Here is a 21,801-nt window from a genome sequence, read left to right on the forward strand (position 1 = left end):
CCATGTGACCAGTGGGTGTGTCAGACTGCAGTTTTGGAACCTGGGTGCTGCTCAGGCACATGTATGCTCTGCCCCCCACAGAATAAATAAGAAATGTTACTTAAACAATTAAATCCCAAGGTGGCCTAGGCATAGTGGGGCTATTTGGGAGACAGAGGCAAAGGAATGTGAATCCCTGTGAGTTTGAGGCTAGCCTGGCCTTTATACACAGTTCTAGGGCAGCAAGGGCTACATAGTGAGATTGTGTCTCAAAAAATCCACAACAACAAAATATTAAAGTAAGCAAACAAACAAAATCCAAACCAAACAATAAAAACCTACAAATGAATGAAAACCCCAAGGTGTATACCCATGTTCAGTGGTTCCTGAGTAGTAATGAAGGGCAGCCCTCTAGACTGCACATACATAAACTCACACTTACTTGTACACACATGCATGGTCCTCAGACACAAGTCATGCGAGGATCCTTTCACAGCTCATCTGCCACCACATGTCTGCCCATCTTCATCCTGAGTGAACCCAGACTCTGCCACACCAGGCTCTGGGATTCTTCAGCCTCCCGTTCCTGACAGTGTCTGTAGCTTGCAGACTCTCTGATTTTATACCCAACTGGCTTATTCCATGACAACAGTGGGAGACAACAGGGTGAGCCCTTCCTCTCTGAACCCTCCCATACCAGCCACATCCCTCAAATAGCACATACTGCCATCTCCATGGGCCCTGACACAGCAGACAATCTCATGATGGAAACTGCATCTGTTCTGTTCCTGTCACACCACCTATACACCCTCCTTGATTTCTCTCCCCCAATGAGAACACACAAACACCAGATGGAACCTCAAAGAAACTTGACCAGAGTGGGCCTTGCATAGAGTGGGGGAGATGCTAGAGAGGGTGGCAGAAGGATGCTGGCTGTGGTACAGACAGGATGCTCAGGCTGCAGCTGCAGCTTTACAACAGCACAGTTGCCCTGCTGCCATCTGACCTGGTATTTCTCCCTAGGATGACATCATCATCATTAATGTCCCTCTTCTGGTGCCCAGCCTCAGCATGAGCACCTGCCTGCACATCATCCCAGGGGAGTCACCAAGAAGAGACTCCATCGGTGTCTCTAAATGCTCAGTGGGTGGTACCGGGTGAACAGTTCAGTCACCTGCTCCTCTGGTATGAAGTCTTCCAGCTTCTCCTGATAGCCAAGGTCAGACACATGTAAAGATGTATCATTGATTTTTTGGTCACAGAAACAGAAACTATTATTTTCTCCTCAACAGAATATCTGTAGCTTAAAACAAAAGAAAACAATAGAAAAACAATCAAAGAGACAAAAATTATGTATTGCCAGACTCTCCCAGTAAGAGAGAGGAGGAGGATGGTGGATCTCTGGGAATTCGAGTACAGCCTGGTCTATATAGGAAATTCCAGGACTGCCAAAGCCTCATAATAGAGCATACCCCAGCCGCATCTCAAAAAACAAAAATAGACAGAAGCAAAACTATTAATAGTCACAAAGTTTGTTTATGTAAATATGGAGAGAAAACTGATATGATCTTCAAGTTCTTCATCTCCAACCAAAAAGAAACTAAAAGACGACCTCTGTGTACTGTTTGGAGATTTGGTAAGCTTTGCTGTTTGTTTCAAGACAGTCTCATGTAGCCCAGACTAGCCCCAGACTCAAGAGGTACTACTGATATCCTCCAATTCAGGGGTTCTCAGCCTGCCTAATGCTTTGATTTTTTAATAAAATTCCTCAGGCTGAGGTGACCCACAATGTACAATTATCTCATTGCTATTTCATAACTGTGATTTTGCTACTATTGTGAATCACAATGTAAATATCTGACATGCAATCCCTGGATGCTCTTCTGTGTCCCACAGGCTCTTTGGTAGAAGCTGACCCACTGACTCTCAGATGTTAATATAGACGGGAAGGAAGTCTTGTCCCAGCTGAGACCCAATAAGGCATACAACCTAGTCTCCTTGGCCCACCAGAAGCCAGTGAGAGACCCTGACTCAAAAACTAAGATGGTGAGACTTGAGGGTGTTCTCTCACCTCCTCCAACACAGGAACAAATAAACACACACATACACAGACACACACTCACACAAAGTTACACTGACACATCCACATGTGCACACACACTGAATACATAAAACGTTATAGCATAAAGAGGATCATTGTATCTGTAAGATTACAGCTCAGTGCAGGGCAGAATAGAATAATTTGCTCTACAAATGTCAGTACAGTTAACTTCCAGAAGCTTTACTAACTGGAAACTCTAAAATCATGAAACATCTTTTTCTCTCTTCTCTGAGCCCCGGCAGCTGCTGTTTGTCATTACATCAAATCAAAATGGCAGCTCTAGACTGCACACAAAACTATCCTGAGGGCATCCTCTCACAGGTTGACTTACTACTGTCAAGAGCCATTGCTGGGCATGGTGGCACATGCCTCTAATCTTGGCACTTGGGATGCAGAGGCAGGCAGATTTCTGTGACTTCAAGGCCAGCCTGGTCCACATAAGGGGTTCCAGGACAACCAGGGCTATAGTGAGACCCTGTCCCCTAAAAAGACCAAATGAAAAAACAAGATCCACAGAGCAATGTAATGATCAACAATGAAGTACACAGACTCCCCCAGGTCCTATAAGACCATGTGATGGGAGGGGGCAGTGATGGCCATACAGTAATAGGGCTGGTTCTCCAGGTCTCAGGGATCAGAAGATGGGGCAGCCACATCATGAAAATGGGGACATTATTACTGAAAAGCCTATGGTTCTTATGTGAGAGGTGAGAGCACTGAAGGAGACAGGGGAGTAGGGAAACAGAGAGGAGACAAGACAGTGGTAGGGAGAGATGACAGATGTGTCCTGGGGAGCTAGGAGGGAACATGGGGCACTGTGGGACAGCTGGCAGTTTACAGTTGGCCCATAGGACATTAAACGCTCCCAATGGCATCTACTATATTGTAGGATTGTGAAAGGCAGCCTGGTTTCTGGTCGAGCACAGGCTAGAAACTCCAGTGACTCCAGGAGACCCGGAGGGGATCCCAGATGACCCTGAGGGATCCTAGGTGACCCTAAGGGACAGCAGCCATTTCACCATGCCTCCAGACACCAGGCTCCTGACAGGAGGCTGCAGCCCTCCATAGATTTGTGTTCTTCAGTCATGTAAGGATGAGCAACACCTCTCCACAGGTAGAGGATGTGACCACTGGCCACGTAGCCTCAAGACAGATCTCTTATTTTAATGAGGTACCTAAAGACCAGAAGGGCTTAGCCAATTAAACTTCCCTTCCCAGACGTTTCTCCCTGCAAAAGGGATTAAACCTCAGGCCCGCCCTGAGAAAAAGAGGTACAGTTTCTCATCTACTTTCAGCCATGACAATAAACATCTTAAAACCATAGATTGTTCCTTTTCACAGGATCCTCCGTGGGGAACAATGGAACAGGCCTTCACCTAAGGAGCCATGTCTAATCTCCTGCATTAGACCTCTCTGTGTTCCCAGCCATGGCAACCACCAACCCAAGCAAGCCAACTGCTGTGACCAGGCCAAGGACTCCCTCCCCACCGGACCCTGTTGGAGCTTCTCTCCCTTTCTCCCCTTGGCTGCTGGCCAGTCCAGCCCACGGCCCCCACTTTGTTCTCAGCTCTTCCGAGGCTTCCAGCGGAGCCTGGGTACCCAAGTGCCTGGAACCATATGGCCCAGGCTGCCCTGCAGGCCCGGGAACCCCCAAGCCACCTTAGGCAGGTCCCCAGTACCTCAGACTGCACTTCCCCACCCCAGTGTGGTGTCCCCACTGTGGCTTCTCACAGCCTAGCATGGGGTGATGCTGTCAAACTCCCCATAGCCTGCCTCCCTGAGGCCTGAGCTTGGTGGCAGGGATAGACACAGGACCTGTACTTTACCCAACACTATATGTTCTGGCCTTAGGTTGGAGCTATGTGGAGAAGCTGTTTATGGCAACCAATTTGAGCCCTGCCACAGGACAAAGAGAGTCAGCTCCATCCTGAAGAAGTTCATCTACCCTGAGTTCATGGGGAAGGGTGTACCTGGGTGGCATAGAAGTTAGAGATAGAACAAAAGGCGTATGAGACAGGCTGGGGCATATGCTGAAGCCTAGAGTCAGGTGTGGGTCTCTCTGAGTAGAAAATGGCAGACCATGGCAGAGGAGGCAGCAAACACTTGTCACAACTACAAGGAAAGATGCTGTTGGCAGAGGCAAGGGCACAGAATACGAAAGGAAGCTCAGAGTTGTGAAGCTTGAGGTAACATCTGGGGCCAAGCAAGCCACGTGTTTCAAAGCCTGAGCCATGGTGGCTCACAATGGGTAATGATGAGTTGTGTCCCAGCAATGGACTGAAAACTAATCACGAGTTCAGTTGTTTGCAGATAAACTCAGCAGAAGTATGTGCTCTGGTCAGTCTCCTTCAAGTTCAGGATTCTGAGGACTCCAGATGTCTGACCCTGTGTCCAGTTGAGGATGAGCCAGTCCTTGAAGTGCTCATGTATGAAACGCAGGGTGGAGTTGTAGATGGATTCTCCATGGAAGACCTTCCATTTCCAGGCTATGCTCGTCTACAGATCCTTGGCCTCCTTCCAGGTGAAGTAGAAGGAGAAGGGGATCTCGATGGAGCCGCCCTGGACTCCAGAGAGAGTTGCTGGTTGGTTCACTCCAATGGTGTTTTCTCTGTTGGATCCTGCAGAGTTCCCTAGGAAGGACAGGAAAAATCTGAAGTCACTGCAGGAGACAGTGACAGGGGACAGTTGTAAAGGACAATCCAGAGCATCTTGGGCCATCATCTATGAGCAGGTGTGAGACACAAGGCAGAACTGTCCCTATGGCTAGAACAGGAAGGCAAGAAAGGGTTTGGTTGTGCTCCCTCTGAGGAATGAGCTCTCTTGGGGCAGAGAGGCTAGGCTGGCTCCTCCAGCAGACAACTGTCTACATGACAGCCCACTCTTCCCAGTCTCCTTCTGTGGTTAAGTCCCTGCTAGTGAGGTCCCCACACTCACCAGTGAGCAGACATGCTGCTGACAGCAAAAGAAGCAGGATCCAAGCTATGGCCAGAGTTTCTCCAGAAAATGAGACTAGCAGAGCCATCAGGAAGGGGAGAATGCCCTGCCTAGGGACACTGTGGTGCTCAGGAGTCCAGAGAGAATCAAGGTAAGAGAGACAGACCCCAGGCCTTCTCATGTGGAGGACTGAGTCGGGGCAGGACCTCTCCATCTCCACCTCCTTGTGGCCAGCAACTTCCTTTATTGATCTGGCTTCTTCTTTTCTCATGTTGCAGATGATCCGCCCTTGTGGTCACTGACAACATAACTGGGCCCTTGGGCTAGCCCCCATTGCTGGGAGACATGGCCTAGACCTTGGCATGGCTGGTTCTCCTCTGTTCCACCTTGACCTTCTGCCTTATCTAGTCTTTTCCATTTCATAAGTGCCGTGTAATCTCTCTGAGCCCTTTCCTCTATGTTTCCTCTGTTCCTTCCCTCCCCCTCCTCAGGTTGTCATTCTGTCTCCCACCATGCTAGTTATCTGAGTCTCTCTCTAATAATCTCATGGAATGAAGTCTGTTCTGCTCACCTCAGACACAATGAGAAACAAATTCAGTCCCTGGTCCTAGCACAGTGACCCCCTTACCCTGTTCCTCCTTCCCTCTGCCTGCCCCCCAATCTGCTCTTTGGCATTTTCTTGTCTTTTAGGGACTCTTCACAGTGCCCAGGCAGAACCAAGGCCTTGTGAGCTCTCTCTGCCTTGCCCTCCTCCCTGTGGCACAGTCACTTTGGAAGAATCCTGGGCTTCTTAGAAAGTGACTATAAAGTTTCTTCAGTTTATAAAGGAGCCTTTCTACCTCCCCCTCCCACCACCATAACACACACATGCACACTCATGCAGAGAGAGAGAGACAGACAGATAGACAGACAGACAGAGAGCCTTTATACCTCCCCCTCCCACCACCATAACATATACATGAACACACATGCACACACACAGAGAGAAAGAGAGAGACAGAGACAGAGAGACAGAGAGAGATGTAGAAACAGAGAGAGAGAGAGAGAGAGAGAGAGAGAGAGAGAGAGAGAGAGAGAGAGACATACAAGGCATCTTTAACAGAAGGTCAGTACCCCAGTCTTCAATCCTGACAAACATGGCCTTCCTCAGACCAGGCTCAGTGATTCTTCAGACTCCAGTTACTGACAAGCCAATAGCATTCAGATTCTCTGATTTTATGGCCAAGTGGATTATTCCATGACAGCAGTGAGAGAGAACAGGCTCAAGCCTTCCTCTCTCTCTGGTCTTTCTCATTCCAGAAACATCCCTCAGATAAGACATACTGCAGTCTCTGTGGGCCCTGACCCAGTAGATAACCTCACAGATGAAAAGTATCCCCCTCTTCTCCATTTATGTTAAACTACCTACCCAATACTCTCCCTGATTTCTCTTCCCTAGTGACAAAACAGAAAGCCCAGAGAACCCAGATGGAACCCTAGAATACCCCACTCAGACTAGGGCTTGTGGTGAGTGGAGGAGATGCTAGAGAGGGTGTTGGAAGGATGGTGGCAGGCAGTTGTGGGGCAGTGGACAGTGCCACCACACAGAAAACCTGGTAAGCTTGAGAGGATTAAGAAACCTTGGCACTTCTCATAATTGAAAATGCCAGGTGTTTAAATCTACCCCTGATCTGGTTTCTGTCCTGAAACACATGACCAGAACACACCATGGAGAGGACTGTGACAATCAGTCAGGAAAGTCAATGCCCAAAGCCCTTCCACATGCAAATGAAGCATCCATCACATCTCAGACCAAACCAATACAAAGTATCTGCCTTCTGACCCCACCCCACCCCCAATATGTTTAAAACATCCTATCCATAAGGAATAAAGTACATGAATTATGTCACCAAAGTCCCTCTGAGAGTGCCTGTTTTATTGAGCTGTAACAGCCTAAGGGAAGAGTATTCTTTCCTCAAGCCTTTGTCACTGGAAGCTGCTCCAACCTACTACAGCCACTTCTTGTTATCAGGACCAATTTCCTATAGTACTTTTTCTTACTCATTAGTTCAGTCCAGGGAACACACATTTCAAACAAGGGTAGCCAGAGTAGAACCCAATGTCTACTCCCAACTTGGACCATAAAGTTCCCTTGTGGCAGAGCAGAGATCCAGTCTCCCTAACACGTTCAACTGGGGGGAAGCACCCATGTGATGTTGGAAATGTTGGCTCTGTGTGAGTTGTTGCTGTGGGCCTCCGTGTGTTTTTTCCCTGTTGAACAACAGAAAAGGATCTGGGAAATCACATAACCATTTGAGCAACTGCATTATGGCCCTTTCTCTGTAGCCGCCTGTGACGTGAAGCTGACAAGAAGAATTCTTTAGATGACTGGACAGACCACCATCATGGCATCCTGCCGTGTGAACACTTCAGGGGTGCTCAGAGGAACCACCACCCCAGCTCCCATGCTCACTGTGGCCATGAGAGCTGCTGAGTTCAGCCTCAGGAGGCTTGGATGCAGTCACAACCACAGCAGACACCTCAAGGCTGCTCTGGGACTCTTCACTTTACCACAAGGAGCCTGGGTGACCTCTTCATGTCCATGACAAATATTTTCTCCAGCTTGACTCATGGGATTGGACATAGTTTTCCCAATGCCTCGGTAAAGGCTAATGTATGACACTCATTTGAGGCTTGTGATTGGAGGACTGGAGCTGCATCGGTGGCTCACTGTGGTTGGTAGGTCTCTATCAAGCATGACCCTCCACCACTTTGGGCTAAAAAAGGAACTTGGTTTCACTCTTTTTTTTTTTTCTTTCACAACAGATTTTATTGGAGCAGAGTACACAGACATTCCAATTCTTATTACACGTACCCAAAAAGAGCCATATATTGTGTTCATGTACCCAAACTCTGAAAAGTCACATTGTGTTCATATGTACGCAAATGAAGAACTATACATTGTTTTTCTTTGAACTTATTCCAGTGATGTTCCAGCCTCAAACTTGGCAAGCTTCTGTAAGACCTCGCATAACAACCAAATGCTCAGAATTCTCCTTCACACCAATTCACAATTTAATGCCACACACAGAACACACTCAAAGCTTCTATCTTTCACGGCGTATTATCACAACTGTTAGGGAAATGGATTGCCATAACCACAGACATCACATCGCTGACAGGGCAAGGACCAAAGACTGGCTTTTTTACGAAATGGTTCTACTAGAAACACGGGGCCAGATATAACTGAAAATATTCCAGACACCAATGCACGACTGAGACTCCAAACTGCCACTTAGTATGCTTTGTATTGTAGGGTATAAAACTAGCCCCCTCTACGGAATGTTATGGTGACCCCGAGACAGTCACAGCCTCTCCTGATTCAGTATCCCGCTATTTCTGGTTGTACCAAAAAATAAACAACCAGCAAATGATTTAACCTCTTTAAAAAAACCATTTACACTTAAAAAATGGGATGAGGTGGGATTCCCTCACCTTTTAAAAATGTTTCTAGAGCTACTAAAAAAACTCGTATTTACAAAATAGTTGATAAAAATACTCCTCTGGATTATACAAGAAGGGCGGCAGGGACCGCTGACAGACGTGATGGATGCTTAGTCGGACTTGGCTTCTTTCTCTTCTTCAGAGGCTGGACTCTGGTTTTCCGTCTCCCCATTTTCTGCAGGCAGATCTGTAGTTTGCTGGTCAGCCTCTTCAGCCTGTTTGCCCTTCGCTCCCCTCTTCCCTTTTAGCTGCACTTTCTTGTCTGCTGCTTTATCCTTTCCCCGCGGCTTTTTTTTTTTTTTTTTTTTTTGGCTTCTCGTCCACCTTGGCAGGGGCCCGCTTGAGGCTTGATCGACAGCCTCGCGGAGCAGGCGCTTGGGCTCCACTTTCGCAGCTCCATCTGCATTAACCTTCCTCTTGGGCGGTAGACCAGCCCGAGCGATCCCTGATCTGTCAAGGAGCTGCACTGCCTAGCTGCCACCAGACGAACTGCTGCGACCCCTCGCAGGAGCGGTGGGAGAATAGGATGGGACCTGGTTTCACTCTTACTGGATCACTCTGGATGGTTTCCTGTGTCCCCACAGGGTTTTTGTTAGAGGCTGACCCTCTGCCAATCAAACGTTAAGACAGGGTGGACTTGGGACAAAAATCCTGTCTTAGGAGAGAACAGAGTCCAGAATACCAACATGGTGGAAAATGAGAAAATGAGTGTACATTGTTGGGCTTCTGAGGAAAGGAAGCCTAACATGGGACCCAGGCAAGTCATGGTCTGTCACTGGATTTGGAGCATGGAGTGGTCGGGGCTGTGAATGACATAACAGCATCTCGGGAGTAAAGGAGAAAGGAACCCCAGTTCTCAGGCAGTGTTTTTCAATAAGGACCATGGCTCTTTCTCCTCTCTCGCTAACCTGTTTCCTGGACACAGTCTGCAACTCTCTTAGACGTCTCACGTAGGAGAAGAGGGTCAGGAGAAATGCTGAGATAGATTTGCAACAATAAAATATTTATTTGCTGGCCTGGTTCTTCTGCACTTGGGGTATGCAGGCAAGTTGAACACAGGGCTGGAATGAAAGGAATGATGCTTCTCCGAGTTGGTGGGTTCACAGGATCTCTTCAGATTGAGTCCTGTGGAAAAACAGGCTTCTCTGAGAGATCTTCAGTGAAGCTATTTGTTGGGGGTAACAAGGGCTATATGAACCTCCCTCAGTGGTTATTGACTATAGGGGGTGACTGTAAATTATTGACTGGTGCTGAGGTTCTGGTAAAGCTTCATTTGCATAAAAAGAAGTTTTAGGTGCTTGATGGACATGTCCTTATGGGGAGAGAGGAAGTTAGACCTGAAATTCAGCCATCTTGTTACGTGACTACTTCAAAGACGGCAGAGGTCGGAGTCATACAGGCTACTTGCACCTGAGCAAGCAGAACCAGAGCAAGGAGGGAACCGTCCTAACTCAGCTGCTCCCAGGATGAGATTTCCAGGCTTTGGACACATCAAGATCTCAGCCATGCCCTGAACTGGCTCCCTGAGTCGCTCGACTTTCTGATTCCTCTTGTATTAAAAAGCGTCATTACCTCATGAGCAAAGAGGGAACAGCACAGTCAGGCTGTCAGGACCAGAGACAGTCAGGATGACCTTGGTTCTGAGGACAAGACATCAGAGCCCACATGGCAGAATTGGGGGTTATCTTCCAATTCCTGCATATTTGGCAGAACAATCCTGCAGCCATGCACTATGTGATTCCCAGGTAGAAGAATTTGAAGGTATGGGATGCAGATGTGTGGTCACCAATCAGTACCCTGATGTAAGCTCTCCTCCCTGGTGAGAGAAGCAGGCACCTGGAGGTCTGTTAGCTGGGGACAAACAGTCAATGTCTCACTGGGAGCCTGTGGTGACCTTGAGAGGCAGAGGATAATTGTCCAGAGACAGTTTTGTGTACAATTTGGATCCCCAGGAATCACACCCAGGTCATCGGGACTAGGCAGCAGGCTTCATTTCCCACTGAGTTATATCACTGGAACACAGTATTATTTGTTCATTAATATGAAATTTGAAATATTTCTGTTCAAATAAATTTAGAAAATATTATGACCATGATTTAAGAACGTAAGCAATGCCCCTTGTTTTTAAAGACAAGATCTTTCAATGGCCCTGGAACTGACCAGTTAGGCTAGACTAGCTGAACAGACAACCCATGACTTTGTCTCTTGCTTTATACCAGGGCTGGGATTACAAATATTTGGCACAACTTAGGGTTGTAATGTGTGGGCTCTGCATCAAACTCAGGTCCTTCTACCCATGTCCCATGCTTTTCTACTGAATCATCTCTCAGGTTCCTTTGCATGCATCTCATAATAAACTTCCCAGCAGCCCCTCAGCTGCCCCTTGGGATGACAGGCACTCACCTGGCTGGGGTTTAGGCTTTACTCTGCTGGCCTGTAGGAAAAGAAACAGTGTCAGTGTGTCAGCCATGTTGGCTCTCCATCCTGCCTCTCAGCTGTTCTCTGTGTTCAGACAACATGAGGGGCACAGGGCAGCAAACAGCTCTGCTGCAGCCAGGCACGGACAGGTCTGAGAATCCCCAGGACCTGAGGCCAGTGGTCAGCTGACCTTCTGTACCACACAACAAGTCAGAGGAACGACCACTAGTGTACTGACCCATGTCCTGTCTCCCTTTCCTTCCTTCCCCTGCTCTGACCTCCTGACACAGCTCTGCCTTCTCTGCTCTGCACTCACCATGTCTCCCTTTTGCCTCCCTGGAATCTGGCTCTCTGAGTCTCCCTCTCAGTGCAGGCTGCTGCTCCCTGCAGGGTTTGAATCCCAGTCAGACTTCTGCTGTCTCTCAGGCTGCTGCTCTCCCTCCTCTCAGTTCTACTTCCTGTAATGGAGGGCTGAGCCTGTCTGAAACCATGGGATGCACATTTAAATGTTTATCTGTAAACCTCCATTACACTCCACCATCCATGCATCTGTCCTCATCCTGTAGTCTTCTAGTTCCCAGGGCTTTAAATCTGCTCTGACCTCAGTCCACACTTGGCCTGTGTTCTGTGTACAAGGTCTTGGGATCCCAGTGGCCTACAGATTGCTATGTACCTGCTGATGGCTTGAAGTTTTGATTTTCCCCCTGCCTGTCCCATGTGCTGGGATTATGGAATCCCCCACTGTGTCTTAATTTTGGTTTGTAAAATACTCATGAGTGTCAGGAGGCAAATCATTTAATTTTACAAAAATGCAATTCTATGGTCAAGGACAAGGAAGTGGGCTTCAGGCAGGAATCTGACATTAGGCTAGAACAAAGAAGTAATTTCAGGTAGGAGTCTAAATCTTAGGCTAGAACAAAGAAGTAGGCCTCAGACATAAAAATGACTTTGGGCTAGGACAGGGAAGTAGGCTCAGGTATTTTGGTCATCCTGACAAGCCTTTAGAAATAGTGATCACGTGAGTGTTCATGTAACTGGGTTTGATGCCTTGCTTGTTCTTTGACTATTTGTGTTTATTATCTTATCTTTTCCTTGACTATTTGCATCTATTGTATTGCTAGACCCTCAACCTAAAATTGACCTTAATACATGTGTGTAATTAAAATGGTATAAAAGCAAAAAAGAGGTCAGGGGATAAGATAGGGGCTGCTAGGGAGGGGAAATGGGGAAAGGGGATGGCATCTGAAAAGTAAATAAATAAAATACACAATAAAAAAGAATATTAGAATGATAGGAAAATATTTAAATGATGTATGTGATTTCCATGGCAACAGGTTATGAGTTTTTTTCCATACAGTATTTAATGTTTTCAAATCTTTATATTTGGCTCTGTTTACTTTCAGATTTGTGTCTCATTTTTAAGTATTAAAAGCACATTTATCTCTCCTAAAAAATGCAATTGGAATTCAAACAGGAGTTGCATTGCATTTTTAGTGTGTGTGTGTTGTAAGGAGGTAATGTATTGAATTTTCCATTCTTCAAATATACTTACATTTTTAGTATATCCCTAATGTATCAAAATTAATTTTATCAGTATACTTCCACATGTCTATATTTGCACATGTGCACATACATGTGTATATTTGCATATGTGAACACACATGTGTATATTTGCATACATGCACACACATGTGGATGGTAGAGGACAACCTTGGGCATTGTCCTTTGGGATGTGTCCTCTGTAGATTGTGAGACAGGTGAGTCATTGTTCACCCACTAGGTAGGGCTGGGAGCACAGTGAGCCCCAGGGATCCTAGTTCTCTGTCTGTCCAAGCATCTGATGACTCTTTATGTGGCTCTTGGGGTGATGCTCATGTCCCTGTTTGTGGGACAAACACTTCAACTGAGACACTTCAGTGGGTGTGTCATAATTCTTCTCAGGAGAGTTAGGTTTCTAGTGTCCCAGTTTTATGCCTCATGGAGATTTTAGGTTCTCCCTGCACATTTCTTTCTGTTTGCAGGTCTATTACACACCTGCTCTTAATTTCCATTTTGGTCACACATGCCCAACTCAACGAGGTATCTTTTTTTCATAAGTGTCACTTTCTGTGAGATGTAGTCCCTGAATGCTGGTCTAACCTCAGACCTTCTTCAGCAGCCACAGCTCTTTCCAAATGAGCTGTCAGCCCCTGAGGCTCCCGTGAGCCTCCTTGGATTCCTCAGGAGCAGGTCTGTGTTCATCTGCATTTGCTCCTCTCATCTCCAGCTGGTCTGGAAGGACAGCAGGCTCCAGGGATGCAGGCCTTGTGGAGTTCAGACCCATTTCCCTCCTTCTGTTCTCTTACTGTTCCTTGCACAAGCCTGCCCTTCTCCATCTCCCACAGCTGAGAACTTCCCAGTGGGAAGCTCGGGTGAGGCCTGTCCTGGACCACTTACCTTTGCTTCCACCACAGGAAGATCATCCAGCCGTAGATGGGGATCATGGCTACAGCCTTGACTGAGAGCATGACTCCCAGGATCAGCAGTGAAGGATCCCTCTGTCCCCCTGTGTCCTCCAGGCCTGCTGTGGTGACTGCAGAGGTGAAGATGGAGGGGCTCCTCATGGTGGTCCTGAGTGCTGGGGAGAGATGAGACGTGAGCAGATCCTCCCTCAATGAGAGAGAGATGGGTGAGTGTTACATCCTGTCTCCTTTGTGCAATGTGGGATGGAAAACAGCTGTCAGATGTTCTCACAGAAAGAGGAAAAGACGATTAAGCCTGAGACTCAAGGAGAGCAAGCTCAAATGTTTTTCAAATGTCTTGGTATGTGTCTTCAGATTGTCATTTGGTCACAAATATCTAAGCCATAGAAATACCGTGTTTTTTATGTAAATGTATGTGGCATACTGATATAAATAGTTCATAGGCAGCTTGGTGCTTGAATCTTAGAAACTGAGTTTGAATTGTAGTATCTATATGAAGAGCCTGTGAAAACTTTAATCCTAGTTCAAGAGATAGGCTCATGTAGATCTCTGTGAGCTGATGGGCGGCCTGGTCTCTGTGTCAGGTTCCACAGCAGACAGAGCTGAGTGAGCTGTAATCCTAGTACTGAGGAGGTGGAGACAGGCTTGTCCCTGATGCTCACTGGACAGCCAGCCTAGTCTCCATGGGAAACTTGAAGCCAGAGAGAGAGCTTGTCCTCCCAACAAAGGAGAATGAGACTTTAGGATCTGCTCTAGCCTCCACGTGTAGGTGAACAAATGTGCGCGCGCACACACACACACACACACACACAAACACACACACACACATGCCTTAACAGACCCACATATTCACATAATATTATATACAAGAATGTGTATAATAGAAAATATATCATTTTAGTCATACAAAATATCTCACTGCAGGGCAGAAAACATTCCTTTCCTCCACAAACATCCCTATGGATAATTTCCAAAATGTTAATCTATTTAGAAACTCTAGACCAGCAGTTCTCAACCTATGGGCTACTACCTCACAGGGATCCCATAGCAGGTATCTGGCACATCAGATATTTACACTACAACTCATAACGTTAGCAAAGTTAGCATTAAGAAGTACCAATGATACAAATTTTTGGTGTCACAACAAGAGAAACTGTTAAAGTATGGCAACATTAGAAAGGTTGACCTATACAGCCATGTTCTCTCTGTTCTCTGAGCCCTGGTATCTGTTGTTTGAGTTATATTAGGTGAACATGTCAGCTTTAGATTGCACAAATAATTGAGCTACATGCATCCTCTTAGAGGTTGACCTTGATATCATCAAGCGCCACCTCTAGAGGTGGTGGCACATGCCTCTAATGTCAGCACTTATGAGGCAGAATCAAACCATATTTCTGTGAGTTCCAGGCCAACCTAATCTACATTGTGAGTTTTAGGATAGCCAGGGTTAATGGTAAGACCCCGTCTTATAAAAACTTAAACAAGCTTCCGGTTTGGGCCCAAGCACTGAGCAGATCCCAGGCGGCAGCTCTGGGCCCAATCTCAAAGAACCCAGAGGAAGTGGGGCTCCCAGGAGCTCTAACCTTGGCAGTATCTTAGTTAAGCAGACAGCAACGCCCGCCCCAAAAAGGGAGTAACTGGGACCCACTAGGACCCAGGAAGTCACTCCTGGCCAGGAGCACTGGTTCTTTCCTGTCTGTGCCTGAGCACTGAGCAGGTTTTTGTCCCCAGCTCTAATCCCAGTAGTAACACCCACCACACACAGTTCTGATACAACCAAGATAATAGGCAAGACAGGCTCCAGTCAGAGACAGGGCAGGTAGCACTAAGGAGATCCACATGGTGAAAGGCAAGCACAAGAACATAAGCGTAAGAAACCCAGGGTACTTGGCATCATTAGAAACTAGTTCTCCCACAAAAGAAAGTTTCTGAATTCCCCATATTACTAGGAAAGCAAGATTCAGATTTAAAATCACTTCTAATGATGATGATAGAGGACTTTAAGAAGGACATGAATAACACAGGTAAATAGGACATGAGGAGAACACAGGTAAATAGGTAGAAGACTTAAAGAGGAAACACAAAAATCCCTTAAAGAATTACAAGAGAACACAAACAAATAGGTGAAGGAATTGAACAAAACCATCCAGGACATAAAAATGGAAGTAGAAACAATCAAGAAATCACAAAGGGAGACTACCCTGGAGATAGAAAACCTAGGAAAGAAATCAGGTGTCATAGACACAAGCACCACCAACAGAATACAAGAGATAGAAGAGAGAATCTCATGTGCAGAAGATACCATAGAAAATATTGACACAACTGTCAAAGAAAACACAAAATGCAAAAAGTTCTTAACACAAAACATCCAGGAAATTCAGGACACAATGAGGAGACCAAACCTAAGGATAATAGGTATAGGTGAGAGTGAAGATTCCTAACTTAAAGGGCCAATAAATATCTTCAACAAAATTATAGAAGAAAACTTCCCTAATCTAAAAAACAAGATGCCATAAGCATACAAGAAGCCTATAGAACACCAAATAGACTAGACCAGAAAAGAAATACCTCCTGTCACATAATAATCAAAACACCAAGTGCACAAAACAAAGAAAGAATATTAAATGCAGTAAGAGAAAAAGGCCAAGTAACATATAAAGGCAGACCTATCAGAATTACACCAGACTTCTCACCAGATACTATAAAAGCTAGAAGATGCTGGACAGATGTCATACAGACCCTAAGAGAACACAAATGCCAGCCCAGGCTACTATACCCAGCAAAACTCTCAATTACCATAGATGGAGAAACCAAGATATTCCACAACAAAACCAAATTTACACAATATCTTTCCACAAACCCAGCATTACAAAGGATAATAGCAGGAAAGTTCCAATACAAGGAGGGAAATTATACCCTAGGAAGAACAAGAAAGTAACCCTCTTCCAACAAATCCAAAAGAAGATAGCCACACAAAGATAACTTCACCTCTAAAACAAAAATAACAGGAGACAACAATCACTGTTCCTTAACATTTCTTAACATCAATGGACTCAGTTCCCCAATTAAAAGACATAGGCTAATGGACTGGATACATAAACGGGACCCAGCATTTTGCTGCATACAGGAAACCCACCTCAGTGACAAAGACAGACACTACCTTAGAGTAAAAGGCTGGAAAACATTTTTTCAAGCAAATGGTCCTAAGAAACAAGCTGGAGCAGCCATTCTAAAATCTCCTGCCTGAGAACACAAAAGGAAGGACTCATGGCTCCACCTGTATATGTAGTTGAGGGTGGCCTTGCCAGGCATCAATGGAAGTGGACAGCCTTGGTACCTGAAAGTTTGGATTCCCTAGTGTTGGGGAATTTCAAGAGCAGGGAGACGGGAATGAGAGGATGGTGGGAGCACACCCTCATAGTAATTAGAGGGGGGCTAAGGGGTTAGGCATTAGTGGAAGTGGAGGGCCTTGGTGCGTGAAAGTTTGGATTCCCCAGTGTTGGGGAATTTGAGATCATGGAAGGCAGAAATGGGAGGATGGTGGGAGCACACCCTCATAGAAACTCCCAGAATTATATGGATTAGACAGGACAGAGGCAGGCCGCCAGAAGACTAGATTCCAGAATTCAAACAAAAAATTATCTTGATACTAAATTTTGTTTTGAGAATTGTATATTGCTGAATACACAGCCTTGGTGTATCTACTCATCAGGCAAGCTGAACAGACCTGCTCGAACCTCTGATGTCCTGGAATTGCAGGTGGATGCAGTGAAGACACAGTGTCAGAGCCTTATCAATTTACTCTTCCCCCTGCCCCTCTTCTAATATCTCATCACCTTTAATCAGCTTGAAGAAGTTAATGAAGAGTCGGTGTCCCTATTCCCTGGGCTTGGGAACTGAGGTGCTTAATATTGAGCTGTGTTTCTAGGGAAAAGTAGTGGTTTTGGTGGAACAGGGAGGATTAGCTAGGATTTATTGCATAGCCATAACCTATTCATAGAAATATGTATAATTGTTATTAAGATGAAGTTATAATTTCTTAAATGGTACAAAATTTACTTTGATTTCAAATTTAAGGTTTTCATTGGCATGAGCTTCTTACTAATATAAAAGTGAGATGAATATTGTTACTCTCATAGGCATTGAAACTGTATAACACATTTAGGAATACAAGGCTTAGACACAGTCCTTCTTTAACTTTTTTTAAACTGATTTGAGATGGTTAGCTTGTGAGTTAAGGGCCTATAGCAAATTCATGGCTCTGAGTTTATTGTTAGGGTGTTTTCTATATTTTATTTAGAAATAGCTGAGAGGACTTAATAGACAACAGTCCAGATAGTTGGTTTTCAAAACGTCAGAAGTCCACAGAATTGATGTTACAAACATTTCTGTATTAATGTTCATTTTGATTAGAGACCTGTCTGCTCCTGACAGCTTCTTATCTTGGATCCTAAGAAGAAATTGAGCATCTTTGGAGTTACTCCAGTTGTGGTGAGACAGCCACTAGACAAGAATTGCCTCTTTCCATCTATAGACAAATTACTGTCCAGAAAAGGACACACTTGCAGAATAGTCAACTGATTATATCTGCCTAGACAGAGTAATCAGCCCTTAAAAATTCTGCATCACTAGGTCTGTCAGATGATCCTGGACCAGAAGGCTGAAGGTCGGATGCTCCAATGTTCTGTAGTATAGGGACTGTCCAGGTGTTCAGTGGTCTCTATAAATTGGCTTAGTTTTAGAAGCTATGCTTTGTGCTTCCCATAATTTCAGTTAACTCAGTCATTCTGGATTTTTGACAGGGGTGAAAACTTATAGTCTCATAGCCAATCCTGGCTATTTACTTTGAGAGAAAAGGTTTGAGAGGATGGTTTTCAGCTGACATTCATTCTAAAGCCAAGAAAAAAGCCAGGTTCAGAACTAAGTCTTTTAATTAGAAGGGATGACAGAGGTTCTGGTTAGTCAACAAAATGATGGACTGGGTATTAGGTCTATCTTATACCTTAGTGGTACAAACTGGTATAGTTATGCTCTAATTGTATTTTGAGAGGAAAAGTTTTATTTTAACAGGAAGGGTGATATGTAGGAGGAGCTAAGGTAGGAGGAGTAGGGAGAGAAAGAGGAGAAGTAAGGAGAGGAGGAGAGGAGAGGAGAGGAGGAGCTAGGTGATGAGAGAAAGAGAGAGAAAGGGGGGGCATGGAGGCAGATGTTCATGTGTCTCCACAAGTCAAAGATAGTTTATATATCTAGGTTGGGTATTGAGTTACACTTCTGATTGAACATTACCAAACTTATAAAGCCTTTGATTAACATTTTACAAATTGTATAAAAGCAAAAAGGAAAAGGGGGCATGGGATAACAGTTTTCTAGGGAGGGGAAATTGGGAAAGGGGATGACATCTGAAATGTAAATAAAATATCCAATACAAAACTCAGAAGTGTGAAAAACTTAAACAAACATACAACAACAATAATATCAAGATCCACTAAGGTCCTGATAAACACTGCAGCTCATACCATCCCCAGCTGCTGTAGGGCCATGTGTAGGACCACACAGTGACTAGGCTGGGCCTCGGGGTTCCATGTGTAGTGGTTCAGTTACATCTTCTTCTGAAGAACTACAGGGATCAGAAGACAGAGCATCCAAATCATGAAAATGGGGACATTATTTCTGAAGAGCCTGGGGTCTTGTATGGGAGAGAGTAGGGCTAGGAAGGAGACAGGGGAGTAGGGAAACAGAGAGGAGACAAGGCAGTGGATAGGGACGGTGGATGCTTGTGTCCTGAGGAGCTGGGAGTGAAAATAAGGGGCTGTGGAGACAGGTGGCAGTTATACTTAGACCAGAGGACACCAAAAAGACTCAGTGTTACCTACTGTATGTTCTGGGTTTAGGTTGGAGCTGTGTGGAGATGCTGCATAAAGGGACCAACTGGAGCCCTGTCACAGGACCAAGAGTGTCAGCTACATGCTGGAGACCTTCATCCACTGTGAGGTCATGGGGAAGGGTGTACCTGGGCAGGACAGCAATTAGAGTTGGATAAAAGGGTGTGAGACAGGGGGCATGGCACATGCTGAAGCCTAGGGAGTGGGGTGTGGTTCTGTCTGAGCAGGGAATGATGGACAAGAGCCAAGGAGGCAGTAAAGGTGGGTCACAAGTATCTATAAGGAAAGATGCTGTTGGCAGAGGTATTGGCAGAGCCAAGGGAAAGGAATATGAAAGAAAGCTCAGAGTTGTGGAGCCTGAGGTGACACTAGGGGACAAGCAAGACATAGACATCAAAGACTGAGTCATGGTGACTCACCACTAACAATGGTGAGTTGGGTCACAGGAATCGACTGCCATCTCTTCATGCCTTCTGTTGTACTCAGCAAGACATTACAGAAGTATGTACCCTGGTCATTCTCCTTCAAGTTCAGGATTCTGAGGACTCCGGATGTCTGACCCTGTGTCCAGTTGAGGATGAGCCGGTCCTTGAAGTGCTCATGTGTGAAAGGTGAGGTGGAATTGTAGATGAATTCTCCATGGAAGCCCTTCCATCTCCAGCTTATCCTCATCTGTGGATTCTTGGCCAACTTCCAGGGGAAGTAGAAGGAGAAGGGGATCTCAATGGAGCTGCCCTCGACTCCAGAGAGGTTTGCTGGTTGGTTGACTCCATAGTCCTTTCCTGGGATGTATCTTGCTGAGTTCCCTAGGAAGGATGGGGACAATCTGAAGCCACTGCAGGGGACAGTGACAGGGGACAGTTGTAAAGGACAATCCAGAGCAACTTGAGCCATCATTCACAGGAAGTGGTGGGACAGGAAAGCAAGAAAATGGTTGGGCTCAGCTCTGAGGGATGAGCTCTCTCTTGGGACAGAGAGGCCAGGCTGGCTCCTGTAGCAGACACCTGTCCACATGATACCCACTCTTCCCAGCCCCACTGTCCCCTCCTGTAGTTAAGTCCCTGTTAGTGAGGTCCCCACCACTCACCAGTATGCAGACATGCTGCTGACAGCAGAAGAAGCAGGATCTGAGCCATGGCCAGAGTCCCTCCAGGAAGTGAGATCAAAAGAGCCATCAGGAAGGGGAGAATGTCCTGTCTAGGGACATTGGGGTGCCCAGGAGTCCAGAGAGAATGAGGGTAAAGAGAGACAGATCCCAGGCCTTTTCATGTGGAGGACTGAGTCGGGGCAGGACCTCTCCATCTTCACCTCCTTGTGGCCAGCAACTTCCGTTATTGATCTGGCTTCTTGTTTCCCATGTTGCAGAAGATCCGCCCTTGTGGTCACTGATAACATAACTGGGCCCTTAGGCCCAGCCCCCATTGTGGGCTGGTAGACATGGCCTAGACCTTGGCATGGCTGGTTCTCCTTGGTTCCACCTTGACCTTCTGCCTTATCTAGTATTTTCCATTTCCTAAGTGCCGTGTAATATCTCTGACCCCTTTCCTCTATGTTTCCTCTGTTCCTTCCCTCCCCCTCCTTAATCTCTTTCTCATTATGTCTTCCTTATGCTGCATAACCTTATGCTGGTTGTGTGGGTTTCTCTCTAATAATCTCACATAATGAAGTTGTCAGTCTCTAAACCACTTCAGATCAATGAGGAAGGTGATGATGAAGGACATATTCAGTTCCTTGCCCTAGCACAGTTACTCCGTTACCATGCTCTCCCTTTCCCCTTCCTGCTCCCCACATGCTGTCTGGCATTTTTGTATCTTTTAGGCACCCTGCACAGTGTCCAGGTGGAACCAAGGTCTTGTGGACTCCCTCTGCCTTGGCATTCTTCTTATGGCACAGTCTCCGACTTCCCTGGGATTCTTGGACAGCGACTCTAAAGCTACTGCATTTTCTAAAGGATCCTTTCTGTCCCCCCCAACCCCCCCCACCATAACACTCACTCAGAAGAGAATACGAAAAATCAGAGAAGCCCTGGCACATGTCACATGACAGCCACATGACTGACTAGATTTTAGTCACATTGAGTTCTTCACTGCACTCAGATTCTCTAAATTTTTGCCCAATTAGTTTATTCTATGATAATGATGAGAGAGAACAAGCTCAAGGCTTCCTCTTTCTCTCTGAACCCTCCCATTCCAGAAATATCGCTCAGATATGACATACTGCAGTCTCTGGCCCTAACCCAGCAGATAACCTCATGGATGAAAGGCATCCCTGTCTTTCTCCATTTCTGTCACAGCACCTATCAACACACCCCTTGATTTCTCTTCCCTAACAACAACACATAGACTACAGACGGAACCCTAAAGTATCCCACCCAGACTGGGCTCTGAGGAGAATGGAGGAGATGCTAGAGAGGGTGGAGGAAGAATGCCTGCTGGTGATGTAGAGGATGCTCAGGCTGCAGCTGCAGCTTTACAATAGCACAGTTGTCCTGCTGACATCTGACTTCTCCATAGGATGACATCATCATCTTCATCTCCCACAT

At 45.9% G+C, this 21,801-nt stretch overlaps 1 protein-coding gene and 2 pseudogenes across 2 annotated transcripts; all 3 read right to left on the reverse strand.

The window, feature by feature from the left end:
• Positions 1–4,047: 4,047 nt before the first annotated feature.
• On the reverse strand, positions 4,048–5,102 carry LOC143437481 (paired immunoglobulin-like type 2 receptor alpha; annotated as a pseudogene).
• A 2,699-nt stretch (positions 5,103–7,801) lies between these two features.
• On the reverse strand, positions 7,802–9,185 carry LOC143438246 (non-histone chromosomal protein HMG-14 pseudogene; annotated as a pseudogene).
• Positions 8,950–21,231, reverse strand: LOC143437972 (paired immunoglobulin-like type 2 receptor beta-2). 2 transcript variants are annotated; one of them, XM_076923355.1, is made up of 5 exons: positions 20,347–21,231; positions 19,679–20,065; positions 13,352–13,532; positions 10,901–10,931; positions 8,950–9,622 (listed from the first exon to the last, which is right to left on the reverse strand). In XM_076923355.1, the coding sequence occupies exons 1-4, from the start codon at positions 20,432–20,434 to the stop codon at positions 10,919–10,921; spliced, it is 669 nt and encodes a 222-aa protein (XP_076779470.1). In that variant the 5' UTR covers positions 20,435–21,231; the 3' UTR covers positions 8,950–9,622; positions 10,901–10,918. The 2 variants fall into 2 exon arrangements, with proteins under 2 accessions (XP_076779470.1, XP_076779469.1); XM_076923354.1 differs by having other exon boundaries at positions 19,679–20,422.
• Between the last annotated feature and the right edge of the window lie 570 nt (positions 21,232–21,801).

The sequence above is a fragment of the Arvicanthis niloticus genome, chromosome 24, assembly GCF_011762505.2.
Source record: "Arvicanthis niloticus isolate mArvNil1 chromosome 24, mArvNil1.pat.X, whole genome shotgun sequence".
Taxonomy (NCBI): Eukaryota; Metazoa; Chordata; class Mammalia; order Rodentia; family Muridae; genus Arvicanthis; species Arvicanthis niloticus.